The sequence below is a fragment of the Littorina saxatilis genome, linkage group LG9 (assembly GCF_037325665.1).
Source record: "Littorina saxatilis isolate snail1 linkage group LG9, US_GU_Lsax_2.0, whole genome shotgun sequence".
Taxonomy (NCBI): Eukaryota; Metazoa; Mollusca; class Gastropoda; order Littorinimorpha; family Littorinidae; genus Littorina; species Littorina saxatilis.
The window spans coordinates 15,452,557-15,475,458 of NC_090253.1; the positions used below are offsets into that span (position 1 = coordinate 15,452,557).

General features: G+C 42.7%; 1 protein-coding gene across 1 annotated transcript in view; it reads left to right on the forward strand.

Annotated features, from left to right (window-relative positions):
- The window catches only part of LOC138975383 (SH2B adapter protein 1-like), a 39,639-nt gene extending 16,985 nt beyond the window's left edge, over positions 1 to 22,654 (forward strand). Inside the window, exons 2-7 of the mRNA XM_070348049.1 lie at positions 3,728 to 3,954; positions 5,677 to 5,723; positions 8,174 to 8,359; positions 9,536 to 9,735; positions 12,805 to 16,871; positions 21,365 to 22,654. Of these exons, the coding sequence (XP_070204150.1) occupies positions 3,728 to 3,954; positions 5,677 to 5,723; positions 8,174 to 8,359; positions 9,536 to 9,735; positions 12,805 to 13,230 (1,086 nt within the window). The 3' untranslated portion in view covers positions 13,231 to 16,871; positions 21,365 to 22,654. The remainder of the gene's footprint in view (positions 1 to 3,727; positions 3,955 to 5,676; positions 5,724 to 8,173; positions 8,360 to 9,535; positions 9,736 to 12,804; positions 16,872 to 21,364) is intronic.
- Positions 22,655 to 22,902: the final 248 nt, after the last annotated feature.

The window sequence follows — 22,902 nt, forward strand, 5'->3', positions numbered from 1 at the left end:
CAGTACTTACTTGACCTACTTCCTGTAATTCTGAGCCCATTTTTAGAGTAAACATGACATATGTATATATTTTTGAACTAGATGAATACCCGCTTCGCCGGGTACGGCTGCGCCGGGAAGAAGTCGAGCCGAATACCCGGCTGCGCCGGGGGCTTTGCCGGCGCACCGCACGGAGGAAGGGAGACAAACGCGGCTGAAAACACTGGAGAAGATAAGGAAGAGTTACTGGGAATGGATCCAGAGAAAAACCAAAATCGGTTCAGCGCTGCGCGCTGAGAGCACGTGTTGAAATATCTCATCGATGAGGTTGTGTCCGGGGTGTAGCTGAATACGGTCTCCAAATTTGAAAAAGATCCACCGAGAACTTTGGCTTGGCATCGCGGACACACACACACACACACACAGACAGACACAAGTCGTATATATGTATATATATAGATTCAGGAGAAATTGAGGAATACGATGCAATCAGTTTTCTTCTTCTTCTTTTTCTTCTTCGTTCGTGGGCTGAAACTCCCACGTACACTCGTGTTTTTTGCACGAGTGGAATTTTACGTGTATGACCGTTTTTTACCCCGCCATTTAGGCAGCCATACGCCGTTTTCGGAGGAAGCATGCTGGGTATTTTCGTGTTTCGATAACCCACCGAACTCTGACATGGATTACAGGATCTTTTTCGTGCGCACTTGGTCGTGCTTGCGTGTACACACGGGGGTGTTCGGACACCGAGGAGAGTCTGCACACAAAGTTGACTCTGAGAAATAAATCTCTCGCCGAACGTGGGGACGAACTCACGCTGACAGCGGCCAACTGGATACAAATCCAGCGCGCTACCGACTGACTCACGCTGACAGCGGCCAACTGGATACAAATCCAGCGCGCTACCGACTGAGCTACATCCCCGCCCCGCAATCAGTTTTAAATCTGTAAGTGAAAATTCGATTTTAATGACAACGTTAATGAGCAAACTAATTAACAGATTTTTACGCTGCTGGGCTGAAATTCAATCCCATAGTCCGGACTTAGTCGAATATTGCTTTGTCAAGATTTCAATCCATTTAATTGAAAACTGAGGGTGTGACAGTGCTGCCTCAACTTTCACAAAAAGCCGGATATGACGTCATCAAAGACATTTATCGAATTTTTTTTAAAAAAAAAACGTCTGAGGATATCATACCCAGGAACTCTCATGTGAACTTTCATGAAGATCGGTCCAGTAGTTTTCTCTGAATCGCTCTACACACACACACACACACACACACACACACGCACATACACCACGACCCTCGTTTCGATTCCCCCTCGATGTTAAAATATTTAGTCAAAACTTGACTAAATATAAAAATGGAAAAAATCACACGGCGCACTGCGTTTCGGGCAAACGGGGCTGCAGTGGCCGCCGGGAACATAGTGTAAACGTAGAATTATCGGAACAAGGAACATAGTGTAAACGTAGCATCATTGGAACAAGGAAGTCGGAAGGACGCAGGGGTGTTATTGTATTGTGCATTTCCATACAGCCATTTATTTCAGTCTATTTTCAGACAGCTTGGGGACAAAAAGGGTGCATGTTGTTTTGCTCCTAGCTTTGCGGCATGGTTAATAGGGAAGACATGTGGTTTTATCTCACCGGATACACGCATTCCTGTTTTTGTTGTTGAGTTGATAAATAACGAGTGGGTGGCACGTGCGCGAGCGTGTGTTTGTGTTGTGTGAGAGAGAGAGAGAGCTGTTTGATTACACGTTTCTCAAAAAGTATCACAACTGCATGTTTTTAAATTTTGACAGCTGTTTATTGTTGTCAATCGAATGTTTTCACTGGACGCAAGCGCGCGCGCACACACACACACACACACACACTCAGTCTCTTCTCCCTCCCTCCCTCTCTCCCTCTCTCTTTCTCCCTCCCGCCCTCCCTCCCTCTTTCTCTTTCTCTCTCTCTCTCTTTTCACAAATACCCACACACACATCTTACGTGGTCTAGTAGTTCTGCTGCGCATATACTGGTCAGGTCAAAGTTTTGAGAGAAAAATAAGAAAGGAAAAGGGGGGAACGCACGTAGGAGAACTGTTTTTGCAGCCTTGCTAAATCTGCCACAACAATTTGTTCAGCTGATGACAAAATGCTTGTCTTTGAACCCAGACAGCTTAGCACATTCAACAAAGAGTTATGAAAAAGTGACTCCACGTTAGGTGAGGAAAACCTGCCGTTGTTTTGCACTTCAAGGGTACTCTTTCTCACGTTTTGCTAGGAGGTAGTAGGTTTAATGTGTTTTTGAGTGAATTCTTACTTCGGCGCACGAACACACACACGCGCACACGGACACTCACACGCGAACACACACACACTTGCACACACAGACACACATGCACACACACACGCTCATACACGTACGCACACCGACACACACACACACACACACGGCCTTCCCTCCCTCCCTCCCTCCCCCCCACCTCCTTCTTTCTCACCCCCCCCCCCCCAGCCAGAAATTACATGGTATGAACATCAGTCAGTTGAACTTCTCATGACTTCAGAATGATTACTAATACTAAGTGGTAGGTATGCATGTACATATTGTCCAGAGACAGAGACTTGTACAGTGGTAGCTGTGATGAAAGGACACGGTTGTAACCATCAGAAAATGTGTGTACTTTACAGGTGGCTGGTTGAACCACATTGGTCCATCATACATAAGGGGTAGGTAACAGTGAGTGAGTCCAACAACCCCCCCCCCCCCCCCTGCACCAAATGTTAAGAATATACACCTACCTGTCTTTGCAGATTTTGCCAAGCTGAAGCAGCTGAAATGAGGTCCTGGGGGTATTTTCACAGGGCTGATCCCCCCTACCCTGTGCCCTCCTCTAAAAATGCTGTGGGCCAAAGGTCTGGGCATGTTTGCGACCTTTGCCCAAACAAAGTGACATTTTGGTCAAAAGCTGGAGGGCTTAATCATTCAACTGTGGTATCGGGAATGAAATCTGGTGTGGGCTGGCCTGTAGGAATTAGTTGTTGGGCTGGCCTGTAGGAATTAGTTGTCTTGTGTGTGGTCGGGGTGGTGTGTGTGTGTGTTTGAGCCAAAAGCTATGTCAGTATGTGTGTGTGTGTGTGTGAATGAGCCAAAAGCTATGTGTGTGTGTGTGTGTGTGTGTGTCACTGTCAGTGTTTTTGTGCCAAAAGCTACAGTATAGTGCATGTGAACCTAAATGAGGAAATGTTAGAATCAGAAAATAAAATCTTAAAAGGGATGGAGTCTTAAAATGGAGGTACATTTCCTGAGGTTATTTGATTGGCTTGTGTCAGAATATACCTATACATCATTACATGTACTCAATCTCACATCAGAGAGAGAAAGATATCAAAATAGTGATTGGATGTTTTTCAGTCTCAAATCCAATGAGATATGTATATATATATTCCTGTATTTCACGCATTTTTCCCTTCTTTTTTTCTTGCAGTCAGTGAGGCCAAAAACTGCAGTATTGTATGCTGATTCACTTCTTATCTCTCACGTTTTCTCTCTTTTCTTTAGACCTGTTGCTGTCAGTGAAGCCAAAAAACGGACTATTCTGCTTGCAGATTTACACAGTACAGCACAGTCTTTTCTCATGCATTCCTCTTTTGTTGAAAACTGTTGCAGCCAGTGAAGCCAAAGAAGGGACTTTATGCAGATTCATATTAATAATGTATTTGTTCTCATGCATTCCTCTTTTCTTTGGACCTGTTGCAGTCAGTGAAGCCAAAGAACGGACTATTCTGCCTGCTGATTCAGCAAGTACGCGAAACGTCGGCACTGGAGATGCCAGACAGGGAGAATACTCTGGTACTCAAGGGTGAGGGCCCCTTGGAGTATGTAATCGAGGCTCCAGACGCAACGGAGCTGCGCTTGTGGATTCACGCCATTCAACATGTCATCGCTCCACCGCCCGAATCGGTGTCGTCTGAAGAAGTGGCTATGTAAGTTTGTAGGGTGTGGCTATAATTATTAAGTTTGTGGATGTAACAGGGTGTTACGCGTGTTATCGTTTTTATATTTAGTCAAGTTTTGACTAAATATTTTAACATCGAGGGGGAATCGAAACGAGGGTCGTGGTGTATGTGCGTGCGTGTGTGTGTGCGTGCGTGTGTGTGTGTGTGTGTGTAGAGCGATTCAGACTAAACTACTGGACCGATCTTTATGAAATTTTACATGAGAGTTCCTGGGTATGAAATCCCCGAACGTTTTTTTCATTTTTTTGATAAATGTCTTTGATGACGTCATATCCGGCTTTTCGTGAAAGTTGAGGCGGCACTGTCACGCCCTCATTTTTCAACCAAATTGGTTCAAATTTTGGTCAAGTAATCTTCGACAAAGCCCGGGGTTCGGTATTGCATTTCAGCTTGGTGGCTTAAAAATTAATTAATGACTTTGGTCATTAAAAATCGGAAAATTGTAAAAAAAAATAAAAATTTATAAAACGATCCAAATTTACGTTTATCTTATTTTCCATCATTTGCTGATTCCAAAAACATATAAATATGTTATATTCGGATTAAAAACAAGCTCTGAAAATTAAATATATAAAAACTATTATCAAAATTAAATTGTCCAAATCAATTTAAAAACACTTTCATCTTATTCCTTGTCGGTTCCTGATTCCAAAAACATATAGATATGATATGTTTGGATTAAAAACACGCTCAAAAAGTTAAAACAAAGAGAGGTACAGAAAAGCGTGCTATCCTTCTTAGCGCAACTACTACCCCGCTCTTCTTGTCAATTTCACTGCCTTTGCCATGAGCGGTGGACTGACGATGCTACGAGTATACGGTCTTGCTGAAAAATGGCAGCTACTTGACTAAATATTGTATTTTCGCCTTACGCGACTTGTTTGTGTTTTACCCCACCCTTAAAGGCCAACATTGTCGTGCGGCAGATGAAGATTTTGTTTCTCGTACTGGCAACGCTAAATTTAGCTCTCTGGCCTTCTATGTACTATGATAAGGCTTGGTCTCCTTGAGATAGAGGTTCGCCTGTAAAGTGTAAAGCTCCGTTTTATTTATCTATTTATTTATATGGGAGATTTATATAGCGCTTGACGTTCTCTAAGCGCTTTACATATTAATTTCTGCCGTGTGACATGGAATTTTTTACACAAAATATCACGCATTCACATCGGCCAGTAAATCTCAAGCCATGACGGCGAATATTTACTTTTTCACGGCCTATTCCAAGTCACACGGGTATTTGGTGGACATTTTTTATCTATGCCTATACAATTTTGCCAGGAAAGACCCTTTTGTCAATCGTGGGATCTTTAACGTGCACACCCCAATGTAGTGTACACGAAGGGACCTCGATTTTTCGTCTCATCCGAAAGACTAGCACTTGAACCCACCACCTGGGTTAGGAAAGGGGGAAGAAAATTGCTTACGCCCCGACCCAGGGTCGAACTCGCAACCTCTCGCTTCCGAGGCAAGTGCACTTACCACTCGGCCACCCTTTTGGGGATGTTTGATTCATTCTTCCATGTTTGTTTTTGTCGCAAAAATTAAACACGTTAGAATGTTCACTGAGTTTCTTTCTTTGTTCACTTGCCATCTCCCAAGATTTTTATTTGATTTATAAAAAAGAAGAATTATAGATCTAATTGCAGAAGGGAGTAGTCAATGAATTTGTTGTTCTTTGATTTGTCACAGGCGGCCTAGGCTGCCAACTGCACCGTCAGGATCCATTGAAAGAAAAGGTAGTGTGACAATTTTGAGCCAGAACAATCTGTCTGTCTGTCTGTCTATCTCAGTTCTCACCTTCAGGCTGTCTGTCTGTCTGTCTATCTCAGTTCTCACCTTCAGGCTGTCTGTCTGTCTGTCTGTCTGTCTATCTCAGTTCTCACCTTCAGGCTGTCTGTCTGTCTGTCTATCTCAGTTCTCACCTTCAGGCTGTCTGTCTGTCTGTCTCTCACCTTCAGGCTGTCTGTCTGTCTATCTCAGTTCTCACCTTCAGGCTGTCTGTCTGTCTGTCTTTGTCTGTCTCAGTTTGAATCATCCTCTTTTTGATTCAAGAAATTATAAATGCGTTGTATCGGGGGGAAAATGATTCAATTTGTAATTTTTGTGTGTGTGTGTCGTGCATTGTTAAGGCAAATATAGGAATTTATGAATAACTCAGCTTTTTTCGCCTGAAGAGTTGAACCCCTTTGAAACAGTGTTGCAGACAATGGCAGCTAACACGTGGATGCAATCCGTCAATCATAGCATTTCAGTAAATAGTGAGCTCCCATGGTCATGTTTTCAAAAGAAAGCCTAGTGGATAAGCGGAAGGTTGTGGTTTCGAATCCTGGTCGCGCCTGATGGGTTATGGGTGGAGATTTTCCCAATCTCCTAGGTCAACTTATGTGCAGACCTGCCAGTGCCTTATCCCCTTCGAGTGTACACGCAAGCACAAGACCAAGTGCGCATGAAAAAGATCTTGTAATCCATGTCAGAGTTCGTTGGGTTATAGAAACACGAAAATACCCAGCATTAGACATAAGATAATTTATTGTCCATACAATAAAACAATAGATGGAAACGTGTGGTTCATCTGCTCTTAAAACAACCAAACAACATATAACAACAACCCTAAACATAAAAACAATAAAACATACGGTGTATGGCTGCCAAAATGGCGGGGTAAAAACGGCCATACACGTAAAAACCCACTCGTGCAAAAAACACGAATGTATGTGGGGGTTTCAGCCCATGAACACAGAAGAAAAGAAGCAACATCATATCGAGCGAACACTGCACAACATGCACATCGGAGGTCATTTACGTCATGATCATTTAAGGCCACAAATCAGAGGCGATCATTTGACTCATTGATGTTTCCAAGGGCTGCAACTCTGCCACAGCAAGTAAAAACCACACAAGTGACATTTTGGTCAAATATTTCTGAATATCTTCTTCCCCCAAAATCGGTTATAGCTGCCTTAACACTTTCGCGACGGGAGGTGACTATATTAGTAATAACGCTGCAACGCCCACGGACGTCGGACGGGAAGTGACTATTTTAGTATTAGACATACAAGGTACACGACTCGTGATTGCTTCCCGGTTTTTGAAGCTTGCAGTAAATTGAGTTGTTTCCCTTGACAGACTTGGTGTGCCCTTCCGCCATATGCAATATTGGCCTGATTTGTGCGGTTTTTTCGAGAGAAAAAAATGAATCGAAGGCGAGCCTTGTCACGGGAGGAGATTCTCCGGATGTTGGATCTTGAGGACCCTGTAGATCATGATTCCGACGTGTTGTTTTCGCCTCAAGAAAGCGATAATAGCAGTGATATTGAGGATGAAACAGTCCTGTTGTTGCTGCTAGTATGAGTCGGCAAACTACACGTGTTAGGGTGGTACTGCATGAATCTTCGAATGTGTAGTTGCAAGGGGGGCGTGGCAGCACTGATAACAATGGATGGCTGGAGCCTAATCCTTTTGGAAATGTTCATAGGTGTACAGTTGGGACTTTGTTGTGAAAATGTGACTTATATTCAATATGGATTACCTAGACATCATTTGGTGAGTGTCACAGTTTTGTTTCATTTGAGTCAGGATGCTGTGAGTGAATGCGGGATTTGCTTGTTTTTTTCTTTGTACTGTCTCCTTATTTCTGTGTAGAATTTTAACAATATTTCAGCTAATTCATAGGTTTTACACCTTGTTTGGTTATAAAATTATTTATAATACTTTCTGTTAAAAAATAACTTTTAAAAAAGCAGTGGAAAAGAAAACACACACAAAAAAACGTTAAAAACACAAATTATCCCCCTTTCACCCCCCCTTTGCTAAAACAAATTGCGTGACAAACTTATAAATAGCACGGCTGAACTGGGCATCCATTTTTTAATTAGTACACAAAATGTGGTGGTGATTGGACTTAATTCAAGCTTGCTACTGCTAGACAGATTTCTTTACAGTTACTGTTTTTTGAGAAGTTTCTTGGTGGCAAGCTTGGGCAGGCAGGACGTTAACGCCGTGGCAATGCTAGTCACTATAGTGTTAATAGCGGGGTAAAAACGGTCCTTTACATAAAAACACTCATGCAAAACACAAGTGCACGTACGTGGAAGTTTCAGCCCATAAATGGAGGAGAAGAAGAAGAACATCGTCAATTGTGTTGTGTCTTGAACTCAAAGTTGAAATGCTCTCTTTGTCATTGCAGAAACCAGTCAGATCACTCCAGCCCAGCGCAGCTCGTCACAAGGCAGTCTGGGTAATTCCACCCCCGACATCCCCCCTCGCCCCACCGGTCGCCCCTGGAGCATGGTCCACTCTCATGATCTTCTTTCCTCTCATAACCATAGCAACTCCGACGTGGCTGGCTCGCCCAGATACGACAGTAGTTTTGGTAAGCCTGCAACTTTTGATTTCCATCATTGAAGGGGACCTGTAGCTCAGCTGGTAGAGCATTCAACTTGTGATTGGTTCAACTTTATGTGAAGATCTAGTGATGGTATCCATGCCCCACCCCCTAAAGCACCTCCATCATTCTGCCCTTAGTGTAGGTGGCTGACTGTACCTAAACAGCGACAGAACTGTTGAACGCTGAAGAAAAAGCACCCGAACAAGCAGACACCTGGGTAGCGTGACCAGATCTGTTGCTGCTAGCTTACCACTGAGAGGAAGAGACCCTAAGAAAACCCCATTTTCACAGCGATTGGACAATACAGTAATGGAAAAAATTATGACACTGTAGGAAAGCTATCATACGACTGTACAGTTGGACTCCCCCCCCACCCCTCACCCCAACCCACTGTTGCGTCTTCTCTTCATCGCTTTTGTTTTATTGTTCTTTCACTATTGTATGTAACCTAATTAGGATCTTTTTCTTGTTTCTTCTCTATTTCTGCCTCCCCAAAGTCCTTTTACTTTCCTTTTCTCACCCATAAAATTCTTCACTTATTACCCTTGTTAAGTGGTTCTTGTATAGAATATAGTCAATGTTTGTAAAGATTTTAGTCAAGCAGTATGTAAGAAATGTTTAGTCCTTTGTACTGGAAACTTGCATTCTCCCAGTAAGGTCATATATTGTACTACGTTGCAAGCCCCTGGAGCAATTTTTTTATTAGTGCTTTTGTGAACAAGAAACACTTAACAAGTGGCTCTATCCCATCTCCCCCCTTTCCCCTATCCCATCTCCCCCCTTTCCCTCGTCGCGATATAACCTTCGTGGTTGAAAACGACGTTAAACACCAAATAAAGAAAGAAAGACTATTGTATGTGTAGAAACGTTGAAATGGTCAAATGAGTATACAGTAGTTAATTGAGTATTGATTTTTAAATTTGTTAAGTACTTTTTGTTTTGTTTTTTGTTTTTTGTAATGCCAGTTATTCCACTGATGATTAGGATATCAGTCACTGGTGCAGAAAAAGGAATCAGAATACATATTGTTTTATTTCAATAAGCGCAAAAAATCAGATGTTGTAAAAAGTTCATTCAAAGTAGATTTTAGAACTTTATTCCTGTTCGTGATACTTTCTTCGCCATGTTTTCAAGTTGATTTTTTTGTATCCGCCAAACCAGAACAAGACACAAACGGGGAAGGGTCCATCGACGTGAGGCTTCGAGAATACCCATGGTTCCATGGAACACTCTCTCGAGCCGACGCCGCTCAGCTGGTTTTGCAACAGGGTCCGTCTGGCCACGGCGTCTTTCTCGTGCGTAAAAGTGAAACACGAACTGGAGAGTACGTCCTGACCTTCAACTTCCAGGGGAGAGCAAAGGTCAGTATCATCTATTCCAGTCTTACTCTCTGGGTTATTTCACTCTCTCTTTGACTCTCGAACACACACACATACAAATTGTTCATTGCATGCATGCACATGCAGGCACACATGCGTGCAAGCATGCACACACATGCACAGCATGCATGCACGCATGCGCAGGCGGGCAAAAAGTTAACATTTACCTCAAGGAACTGTCGATGATGAGTCACGACTCGTTTCGTGTTATTATCTAGTGTCGTCGTTTGTATATAAATGTAAATTTTGAAACGTTTGTAAATTTCTGTGAAGTGTGAGAGAGAGAGCTGAGAACTTTGGTTTGAAAGGTGCGATTGAGCCGTCAAGAGCGTGACAAATGGGGGCCCCTCCCCTCCGGGATTAAAATCCGGGACCTCTCGCGCGGCTGGCAGAGCACCATTAGTTTCTTTGTATATATGTGCTAAAGAAAATGCAAGTGCCATGCTCTTGGTGGCCGACCAAACATATCATCGGTTTTGAAGCAGCAAGGTTACCTCCCTTCTTGCTGGTTTGTACTGCAGCAATCTTTGTTTACAAATCAGTCCGTTGTGTCACTTTACTTTATTCATATGAGCGGTTAAAGATTATTGTGGTAAGGTCACCACCAGGATGTGCATGTGTCAGTACCTGCTATTCAGACTTGGTCGTGTGACAGACGTTTTCTTCCACACGAGATTACATTGATTGTCTAACGAAGCCGTCAGGCTGAGTTAGTCATCAGCTAATCGAGTGTGGAAGAAAACTCTATCACACGACCAAGTCGAAATAGCATTTATGTCTCACAGCTTCAACAGAGGAGAGAACAAACACGTTTTGCGTACTCAAGCTTGACAAACCTAAACACAGGAGCAGCCATTGTCGAGAGATCTACTTTTTGACGGAAGTGACCGAACAACTATGAATGACATGACGTCTCGGTATATGTGAATGACGTCACAGTCATCGTCACAGTCTGTATCTTTTGAAGCATCTCATTCTTCATGACGTCTTTCTGTGTCTGCATCCGCGAAATGTTTGTTCTTTCCGGGATCTTTGTCATCTATGTTCAGAACTCTGTCCTTCCAGTTTCAGACTAACAGGCCTCCTGAGTGAGCCACTTTCCAAGGGAAGCTAAATTCGCGTATGAAAACAGTACTGTCGTCTGGGATGCCGTTTTCAGTATTCTCAGCGTTGAAGAATTTGTAAAGAGAAGAAACGATAACAGCAGGAGAAATAAAAGTCGTGTGTGCATTTTGGGGCTTTCGGAGGGATGATTTTGAGTTTGAATCCGTTCTTGCCATGCTCCTAAAGCGTGTAACATACAATCTTGCACACGTTTGCTTTAGTAGTGGCAAAGAAGGAAAGCGTGTGACATTAGAGACATCCAGATTTGCCTTCGTCAAATGTTCGTGAGTTCCGATCTTCGCGAGTTTGTTGAAGTTGTGATGTCACATCCCGTCACGGTCACCACTTTCCAATTTCGGTCCAGATCTACGCGAAGTTCTTCGTGCGCGTTCGTCTGTTTTTCGAAACAGTGATGACGAGTAGTGTTATATATGACGAATCTTTTTTTATCGGAATATTCCAGACATCTGAATATGCTGGGTACACAAGCAATACTGAAAAAAAATTCGATTTTTAGATTCATTCCTGTAAAATCTCCCAACACAAATAGGCCTAGTGGAAACAAATGTCTTGTGCAAGAGAGATCAAGGGAGATAATTGGCAGGATATGTCGCCCGTCGACTCAAGTTCTGAGTTTTGTGTGGGTACCCGTGTTCATGCACTAGGCCTCCAAAATGAACAGTTTACAGATGCACAGTCCACAGAAGCGTCGTAAAGATATTAAACTTTAACACTGCGCACATAAAACATATTTTTAACATTCTGAAAAGGACTAAAAGTACTCACGAAGATTGCTGATTGAGGTTCGTCAAACACGCCTTTTTCACCACGCAGATCCCGGTCTTCGGCAAGCAGTGGTGGGCGCGAAAAACCAAGCGCATGCGCATTGAGGCACAAAGTTAAAAATAGAGAGGAAATCCCCACCACCGACGAATGTTCGTCTGACGAAGGTTGAATCTGGATGTCCCTATTATCGTATGTACAGTGGACTCCCCATTTTAAGACTTCAAACAATCTGAGAAAACCGGGTCTTCAAAAGGAGGGGGTCTTAAAATCGGGGTACATTTACACAGGTTATGACCAAAAAGTCTGAAAAAAAACCGGGGTCTTAGGCCTAAAAAAAAAAATAGGTGTGGTTACGGTAACCCGACCTACCCTATTTTTAAGGGCCGACCCTATAACTTTTTATTACATTTGTCAACAAAAACAAAAACAAAAAAAAAACGAGTGCAGAAAACGCAATGAAAGCACAATCGCCCGAGTCGCACACTTATTTCCCTGTCAAGTAGGTTTAATTTGTACACATTAGAAAAAAAAGTTAAAAAAAAAAGTGATTGCCTACCTTCCTACCCTATTTTTTGAGGCTATGTTACCGTAACCACACCTATTTTTTTTTTTTTTTTTGCCTTAGAAGGGAGGGGGTCTTAAAATCGGGGTACATTTACAGAAGTTATGAACAAAAAGTCTGAAAAAAACCGGGGTCTTAGAAGGGAGGGAGTCTGAATTGGGAGGTCTTAAAAGATCTGGGCGGGGATGTAGCTCAGTCGGTAGCGCGCTGGATTTGTATCCAGTTGGCCGCTGTCAGCGTGAGTTCGTCCCCACGTTCGGCGAGAGATTTATTTCTCAGAGTCAACTTTGTGTGCAGACTCTCCTCGGTGTCCGAACACCCCCCGTGTGTACACGCAAGCACAAGACCAAGTGCGCACGAAAAAGATCCTGTAGTCCATGTCAGAGTTCGGTGGGTTATAGAAACACGAAAATACCCAGCATGCTTCCTCCGAAAACGGCGTATGGCTGCCTAAATGGCGGGGTAAAAACCGGTCATACACGTAAACTTCCACTCGTGCAAAAAACACGAGTGTACATGGGAGTTTCAGCCCACGAACGCAGAAGAAGAAGAAGAAAAAGAGAGGCTTCACTGTATAATATAAACCTAAACTGTTGCAGCACCTGCGCATGACCATCAACAGCGACCGCAAGTGCCGCGTGCAGCACCTCTGGTTCGAAACCATCTTTGACATGCTGGAACACTTCCGCACCCACCCCATCCCCCTCGAGTCTGGCGGCACCTCCGACGTCACACTCACCGACTACATCGTGGCCATGGAGAGACCGCGCACGCCCACCACCACTTCACGCAACGGCAGCCGCGGCAGTTCTGGTGGCGGGAGTGGGGGAGGAGCAGCAGGAGGGGCAGGGGCCATGCGGAATTCTTTGTCTGCGCACCACGGCATTGACAATCGGGACGTGGTGGTTGTGAGTGGGTCGGTGAGGTCAAGGACATCGTCCATTGAGAACGTTGTTCGAGAACAGACAAACGGAGCCCAGCAGCACGGGGCACGGGCGGTTGATAACCACTACTCCTTCGTGTGAGGGCGAGAGGTGTGCCCTCTTTGGGATCAGAGAGTGATGTTGCTTGTGTGCAAAAGTACAGGAGACGATTAACGACAAGTTCTTTGTATGAGGAAGATTTAACTCCTTTCTGTGAAGAAAGTTCACTTCTGTTAATGAGAAGGGTAAACTCCTTGTAATAGTAGAGTTAACTTCTTTGTGTGAGAAGAGATGAGGACGAGAGTTAACTCCTTATGATGGGAGATATCTTTGTGTGAGGAGAGTAAAACTCCTTTTGTGAGGAGAGCAGACTTCTTTCTGTGAGAGTGTTAACTTCTGTTTATGAGGAGAGTTAACTCCTTGTAATAGGAGAGGTAACTTCTTTCTGTGAGAGAGTTAACTTCTGTTTAAGAGGATAGTTAACTCCTTGTAATAGGAGAGTTAACTTGTTTGTGTGAGAAGAGTTAACTTCTGTGTCTGAGAAGTGTTAACTTCTGTTTATGAGGATAGTTAACTCCTTTCTGTGAGAGAGCTAACTTCTGTTTAATGAGGAGAGTTAACTTCCTGTAATAGGAGAGTTAACTTGTTTGTGTGAGGAGAGATAACTCTTTGTGTGAGGAAGTTTTAACTCCTTTGTGTGAGAAGGAATCTGTCGTCTTTTCATGTTCTGAAGAGATCTACTTTCTTTAGTGTGTAGACAACGGGGTCAATAACAACAACTCCTTTTTGCGAGGAAGAAGCTGCACTCTTTCTGTGTGAGGGAATGATACCACTGCTACTTTGTTTATGAGGGCGGAGTACTCGTATCATGGGAGGAAACGGTGCACACACAAAAATAATTGATAACCACTTCTCCTTAGCGTGAAGAGGGTTTTACTCCTGAATGTGAGAAGGGTTTAGTCCTTTGTGTGAGGAGGGTTGGGTAGTCTTGTATGTATGGGAGTGCTGTACTTTCCATGTGTGAAGAAAGTTTGGAGCGGGTTGGGGCAGGAGCAAGTATTAGTCGGCCAAAAATGGACGCTTCTGCTTGAGTTAACATTTTCAGCTTCTGGTTGGTGATTAGCTTTTGGTGGAAAAAATACCACTTTTTTGTGAAAACAAAGTTCTTTCATGCCAAAAATAGGACACTGTGGTCTCAATGGAAAACCAGCATTTTAGTGGATGGAACATAAAACAACTTTGCCAGCTACCGTTTCTGACTTGGATAGACGACAACCACCAGTGTTTTGTGTGAAGTCTTCGCATGCCAAAATGGACACTTAGGTGTAAATTTGCCAGCTACTGGTTCCCGTTGGATAGATAACTGCTACAATGCTTGTTTGGGTGTGCGTGCGTGCGATGGTGCGTGTGTGTATTTGTGTGAGTGCGGGCATGCGCATGTGCATGCCACGAGCCAAGATTAACACTCAAGCAATGTTCCAAATCACTTAAAATTGGAGGTATAGTTCGCTCTTTAGAAGCTATGAAGCTTGACCTGTGAATCTCACTGACGTGAGCATCACACTCGCACTAATAAACACATCTCCTGTACCATTATTAGAAGGAATGAAAAGCTGATAACAAAAATGTGTAAAAAGTACTTGGTCTTTCCTATTTATTTCCGACTGCAGATTGTTTCAGCGTCGGTAGTTTCGAAAGTCGTTCAGTGAAGCCTCGAGTTATTATACGTTATTTGTATTTTTGACCAAAATATGATATTTTACACAAATCGAGACAGTCAGTGTTCCTCCGAGACCGTGCTAGCGGTCAAGGTGAACAATGACTCGAGATCTGTGTTATATGTCATATTTTGGTCAAAAATACAAATAACATTTATGTATCGATCGATTCTGTTTAGAATTCCTTTTAGTTTTTATGATTGAACGCACACAAACATGCACTATTTTGTAGTCTCGGCTGGCCGCCTAAATATGAAGTTTTGTCGGCCTCTGACGTCACATGGCTCAGAGATGGGAAATCCAGTGTTCAATCGAAACATAAACTATAAAATTCAGTTTAAGCATCTTAGAAAGTCATTCTGATGATTCAGTGTAGTGACTTGAAGTTATAAATGATGTAATATGTTGTTTGTACCTTATTAACTTTGTGCAGGAGGTATGATTACCCTTTTCTTTTTAGTCAAGATGTATGATACAGTGGAACCTCCTTTTTTTTTTTAAGACCGTGTGGAATCTGAAGAATAAAAATCTTATCTTAAAAACGTGAGGTAGTCTTCAAAATGGAGGTAAATTTACTGAGGTTATTAACAGTGAAACCGGCACGGTTGGCCTAGTGGTAAGGCGTCCGCCCCGTGGTCGGGAGGTCGTGGGTTCGAACCCCGGCCGGGTCATACCTAAGACTTTAAAATTGGCAATCTAGTGGCTGCTCCGCCTGGCGTCTGGCATTATGGGGCTAGTGCCAGGACTGGTTGGTCCGGTGTCAGAATAATGTGACTGGGTGAGACATGAAGCCTGTGCTGCGACTTCTGTCTTGTGTGTGGCGCACGTTAAATGTCAAGCAGCACCGCCCTGATATGGCCCTTCGTGGTCGGCTGGGCGTTAAGCAAACAAACAAACAAACAAAATTAACAGTGAATTGTAGAAAACATTCTGGAGAAATTAGGAAAGGCTGGTCTTAATAGGAGGGTCCCACTGTACCTTTAAATAAACAGTTTAAAGGCACACCCCTTCTTGTGAAAACAATTCAGCCGACCGTCTCAAATCTGTCCAGGCATTTGCATGGGATAAGACCATCCCTCCACTTGGTCACATACCAAAATTCAACACCCTGACTGTAAGGTAATATATTGTACTACGTTGCAAGCCCCTGGAGCAAATGTTTGATTAGTGCTTTTGTGAACAAGAAACAATTGACAAGTGGCTCTATCCCATCTTCCCCCTTCCCCTGTCGCGATATAACCTTCGTGGTTGAAAACGACGTTAAACACCAAATAAAGTAAAGTAAACACCCTGACTGCTTGCTGTGACGAGTTAAAGTTTTTTTTTAATGAATTATTTTCTGATAAAGCCACAGCCACTGGTAGCTTTTAGTTTTACAGAATTAATTTATAAGCAACTTCACACTGTGTGTGGAGAGTGCCCGAATTGCTCATTTTTGGTATGTGACCAAGTGGAGCCCCCAGGAGGCATGATCTTATCCTATGTGAAAGCCTGTCCAGATCTAAGATCGTGAGCCAGACTGTTTTCATGCCTCGCGCCCCCTAATGGGCGTAGAGGCGCGTCCCCCGTGTGGTGGATGGGGGAGCCTTCTCTACTTACTTCTGAGAGAAGGTCGCATCACTCTCGATGCCGTGAACCTAATTAGGATCTTTTTCTTGTTTCTTTATTTCTGCCTCCCCAAAGTCCTTTTACTTTCCTTTTCTCACCCATAAAATTCTTCACTTATTACCCTTGTTAAGTGGTTCTTGTATAGAATATAGTCAATGTTTGTAAAGATTTTAGTCAAGCAGTATGTAAGAAATGTTTAGTCCTTTGTGCTGGAAACTTGCATTCTCCCAGTAAGGTCATATATTGTACTACGTTGCAAGCCCCTGGAGCAATTTTTTGATTAGTGCTTTTGTGAACAAGAAACAATTGACAAGTGGCTCTATCCCATCTCCTTCCCCCCCCCCCCCCCCCCCCCCTTTCTCCGTCGCGATATAACCTTCGTGGTTGAAAACGACGTTAAACACCAAATAAAGTAAAGTAAACACCCTGACTGCTTGCTGTGACGAGTTAAAGTTTTTTTTTAATGAATTATTTTCTGATAAAGCCACAGCCACTGGTAGCTTTTAGTTTTACAGAATTAATTTATAAGCAACTTCACACTGTGTGTGGAGAGTGCCCGAATTGCTCATTTTTGGTATGTGACCAAGTGGAGCCCCCAGGAGGCATGATCTTATCCTATGTGAAAGCCTGTCCAGATCTAAGATCGTGAGCCAGACTGTTTTCATGCCTCGCGCCCCCTAATGGGCGTAGAGGCGCGTCCCCCGGGTGGTGGATGGGGGAGCCTTCTCTACTAACTTCTGAGAGAAGGTCGCATCACTCTCGATGCCGTGAACCTAATTAGGATCTTTTTCTTGTTTCTTTATTTCTGCCTCCCCAAAGTCCTTTTACTTTCCTTTTCTCACCCATAAAATTCTTCACTTATTACCCTTGTTAAGTGGTTCTTGTATAGAATATAGTCAATGTTTGTAAAGATTTTAGTCAAGCAGTATGTAAGAAATGTTTAGTCCTTTGTGCTGGAAACTTGCATTCTCCCAGTAAGGTCATATATTGTACTACGTTGCAAGCCCCTGGAGCAATTTTTTGATTAGTGCTTTTGTGAACAAGAAACACTTAACAAGTGGCTCTATCCCATCTCCCCCCTTTCCCCTATCCCATCTCCCCCCTTTCCCTCGTCGAGATATAACCTTCGTGGTTGAAAACGACGTTAAACACCAAATAAAGAAAGAAAGACTGTTTTCATGAGAAGGAATGTGCCTTTCAGGGATGGGGAACATTACTTGTGTGTACATTTTGCCAGCTTGAACTTGAAGTGTAAGTGCCTAAAGTGGGTCTGTTTCCTGCCTAGACTGAAATTTGAAGTTGTACAATTTGGCACAGCTCCAAATGGGACATTGGCCATGTATGTGGGTCTGTATTGACTGGTATTTAATGTTTGTTATATTGTTGACTGAAAACTGTTATCCTTTGCCACAGTTGGCGTACTGGTACTGGCAGCGTGGATGAAAACTGTTATCCTTTGCAACAGTTGGTATACTGGTACTGGCAGCGTGGATGAAAACTGTTATCCTTTGCCACAGTTGGTGTACTGGTACTGGCAGCGTGGATGAAAACTGTTATCCTTTGCAACAGTTGGTGTACTGGTACTGGCAGCGTGGATGAAAACTGTTATCCTTTGCCACAGTTGGCGTACTGGTACTGGCAGCGTGGATGAAAACTGTTATCCTTTGCAACAGTTGGTATACTGGTACTGGCAGCGTGGATGAAAACTGTTATCCTTTGCCACAGTTGGTGTACTGGTACTGGCAGCGTGGATGAAAACTGTTATCCTTTGCAACAGTTGGTGTACTGGTACTGGCAGCGTGGATGAAAACTGTTATCCTTTGCCACAGTTGGTGTACTGGTACTGGCAGCGTGGATGAAAACTTATCTTTTGCCACAATTGGTATACTGGTAATGGCAGCGTGGAAGGCATTTTTGAACCGTTGAAGGTCTGCTACGGTTTGGTGATTATCTTCGCTATTGTGATTTGTGTGTGTGTGAGCTGACCTTGTCAATTTAATTGAGTTCAGCCCAACCAACAACAGCATTTTGTGGTATGGATGCTATGTGTAGATATGTCAGGGTGGGTAGTGGATAGGGGCCAGGCAAGTGAATGTAAACAGAGATGTGGATTTCTTTATATTTTCTTTTTAGTATTATTTTGGTTTGTTAAACAATTTGTAATCATGTTCTCGGGCATTTTGAATACAAAACAGTAGATGCAGAAGTTTACTCGCTTAATATTAATAATAAATTATATGTGCGCATGGACAAGTTTGCAAAAAACAGTGCATAAAGATGTGTTGGTGGTATTGTTCAGATTGGTAAATCATGGAAACTGTTTTTGTTCTACACAGTTGTTTTACGTTGTAAAGGGTACAAGTAATTCCACCCAGTGGTGTGTTGAAGTTTAAGTATCAAAACTTATGTGCTTCTTTTGCGTTGATTGTGTATTTTTGCTGAATCAGTTTTGCTAAAGATGCTTTCATTCAATTGTGTTTGTAGCAGTTCTCTGTGATCTCTGTTTGCATCTTTGTTAAGACTGTGTTTTTGTGCATGCCTGCATTTATGTTCAAGTGTGTGTGTGTGTGTGTGTGTGTGTGTGTGTGTGTGTGTGTGTGTGTGTGTGTGTGTGTGTGTGTGTGTGTGTGTGTGTGTGTGTGTGTGTGTGTGTGTGTGTGAGAAAGAGAGGGAGATAGAGGTGGTTATTTCAAATGTAATTATCACCTACCTGTGTACAATATGTTATATATGAATAAAGAGAGAGAGAGAGAGAGAGAGAGAGAGAGAGAGAGAGAGAGAGAGAGAGAGAGAGAGAGAGAGAGAGAGAGAGAGAGCAACACAATTCTCAGGGTGAATCAGTGAATTCCCCAAATCAACATATGAATAATAAGGTTAACATGTGCATTAAACACATCTAGTATCTGTTCATGTTTATGCTTATGTCTGTTCCTCAATCTTCCTGCACAGGTACACTGTTTTCAGGCTTGTAAATATCTGATTTGTACAAAACACTCTCGATGGCAACTTGTCTATCAGTTTCTGTAAACCTCCTTGTGATTTTGAAGAAGTTTGTGAAGTTCACTGAAAGGGAGATTTTACCTTGCAATATACCTCGCCTGTTCATGTTTTTAAGCAACCACACACACATGCGTGCGCATGCACATGCACATACTCACTCATTTCCACACACGCACACACACACACACACACACACACGCAGGCATGTAAACACACACAAACATGCACACCTAACCATCAGAGAAGATTTTCCTTTGACAAAACAATACTCTTTACTTGCATACTTTCTTGATTCTTTCAGATTTGTGTAATAAGAACTGAAAGAGTTGAAACCACAGGTTGTTTTTTAAGCTTGGGGCTGTAATATTTAGCATTACAGAATGCCTTAAAATGGGGTGGGAGTGGAGGGGCATGATGTTCATCTGCGTAAGTTTTGAAGTGAAAGATTAAAGAGAACGGAGAGGGGGGAAGGGGAGCGAGGTTGTGTGTTTGAGTCGGGGGGGGGGCATGATTTTTATCCCCGCCACAATAGACAATGTTTGGAAATAACTTTTGATGTGAAAAAAAACCCAAGTCGCGTAAGGCGAAATTACAACATTTAGTCAAGCTGTCGAACTAACAGAATGAAACTGAACTCACTGCATTTTTACAGCAAGAGCGTATACTCGTAGCATCGTCAGTCCACCGCTCGATGCAAAGGCAGTGAAATTGACAAGAAGAGCGGGGTAGTAGTTGCGCTGAGAAGGATAGCACGCTTTTCTTTATCTCTATTCTTTTTAACTTTCTGAGCGTGTTTTTAATCCAAACATATCACATCTATATGTTTATGGAATCAGGAACCCACAAGGAATAAGATGAAATTGTTTTTAAATCGATTTCGGAAATTTTATTTTAATAATAATTTTTATATTTTTAATTTTCAGAGCTTGTTTTTAATCCGAATATAACATATTTATATGTTTTTGGAATCAGAAAATGATGAAGAATAAGATGAACGTAAATTTGGATCGTTTTAAAAACAAATTATTTTTTTTTACAATTTTCCGATTTTTAATGACCAAAGTCATTAATTAATTTTTAAGCCACCAAGCTGAAATGCAATACCGAAGTCCGGCCTTCGTCGAAGATTGCTTGGCCAAAATTTCAATCAATTTGATTGAAAAATGAGGGTGTGACAGTGCCGCCTCAACTTTGACAAAAAGCCGGATATGACGTCATCAAAGGTATTTATCGAAAAAAAGAAAAAAAGTCCGGGGATATCATTCCCAGGAACTCTCATGTCAAATTTCATAAAGATCGGTCCAGTAGTTTGGTCTGAATCGCTCTACACACACACACGCACAGACAGACACACACACACACACACACACACACACACCACGACCCTCGTCTCGATTCCCCCTCTACGTTAAGACATTTAGTCAAAACTTGACTAAATGTAAAAAGGAGGGCAAACTAACCCGCGTGATATTGTACGCCAATCATTAGCGAGCGGCTTGTTGAGCACTACACGTTGTCAGCGAGCACGAGTGTAAGACACGCACTTGCGGGTTAGGGGGAAGAATTTACCCGATGCTCCCCAGCATGTCGTAAGAGGCGACTAACGGATTCTGTTTCTCCTTTTACCCTTGTTAAGTGTTTCTTGTATAGAATATAGTCAATTTTTTAAAAGATTTTAGTCAAGCAGTATGTAAGAAATGTTAAGTCCTTTGTACTGGAAACTTGCATTCTCCCAGTAAGGTCATATATTGTACTACGTTGCAAGCCCCTGGAGCAAATTTTTGATTAGTGCTTTTGTGAACAAAAAACAATTGACAAGTGGCTCTATCCCATCTCCCCCCTTTCCCCGTCGCGATATAACCGTCGTGGTTGAAAACGACGTTGAACACCAAATAAAGAAAGAAAGAAAGAAAGAAAGAAAGACACACACTTAAATAATGATTGGCCTATTTTGTCATGTGGTTTTGTTAGCCCTCTTTTTTTCCAAGGAAAGGCAACCCTTTGCTGCCAATAAAAACTTGACAGAGTTATTTCCGGGATTCGCCTATTAAAGTGAACATTTTGGGAGGATAGGGGTTATAGGGGGCTGTTAGTGTTTGGGATGAAATGGGGCGGGTATAGGACGAAATTGGGAAGTCTTCCTCCGAGAATTTCTCCCGAAATATTCTTTTATTTTTTTCATTCTTAGAGAAGTAAGAGCTGTAATAAAACAAGAGGCGAAGCCCGGTAGTTCAAGGCTCACGTAAGAAATCGACTAACAGTAACACAAACTCAATCACTCCGTCACACATACACACACACAGTAAGCATAGGTGACACGGTACACTTGAAGAGTGCGAGACACTAGATCTAGATCTGTCTGTCTGTAGCCTACTTACGGGGACACGACTGCCAGATGGCCAGATCGACACTGCGCTTTCGACAGCGCTTCCTCGCGCAGACACTGGAAACACGCTGTGCAGATTAATCTGTAGGAAATCTCCTTTGGTATCTTCTTTATCTATTTTTCTGGAGCTACGAAACCGAACAATGTGAAATCATGAGTCGTCTTCTCCGAATCAGCGAACTGCAGCTCGGTGATAACTGTATCTATACCACAATCCTTCACGCGATCTGACCTAACCTTGACCCCTGACCTGGTCTACATACCACACACGACGCAAACCAGTCACCTGTTTTTACCCCCCCCCCCCCCCCCAAAAAAAAAAAAACCAAACCCACCACCCGTTTTCTTTGGATACACACTTTAACTACATACGTGCCGACGAAATGTTGATCATTGCTTCAATACTTTGAAGCTGTTGCTTGAATAATAACCAGGTAAAATTAGTATTTCGGTGTTCAGTGAAATGTTAAAGTTTCTACCACAGACATACATACATACGCACGCACGCACGCACGCACGCATGCACGCACAGACAGACAAAAGTTAGCATCGCATAGGCTACACTTACGTGAGCCAAAAAGCAGAATTACGGGCCCTTCATGTTCGGTCCTGCAAACTATGCTGGTTATTTGCAATGTTATTATCTCCTGCCGGTGTACAGAATGTTATGATATGAATAATATATTTGTATTATGTCCACCACACAACGGTACGTGGTGATGTCTTCGTCTTTCTTTTTTCTCTCTCCAGTTTGTGATTGATTTTGTAATGTCTTGCAAAATTGTCGGAAACGAAATAAAATGTGTAAGTTGAATTTGTAAGCTGTTTGTGTGCTGTTTAATTCAAGACAGCTTGTCTTCAGCTTTCTAAAGGTTTATGGTGAACATGTTTGGAGCGATGTGGAGGTTAAGGGAGAAGAAATGAATTGCTTCAAAACGAAACCATACATACACACAAATCCAATCAAAGATTCAGCCCCCCGCCCCGAACACACACACACACACACACACACACATAGATAAAGAGGTTTTTGAAAATGTCTCAGTGAACCACGTTCTGAGT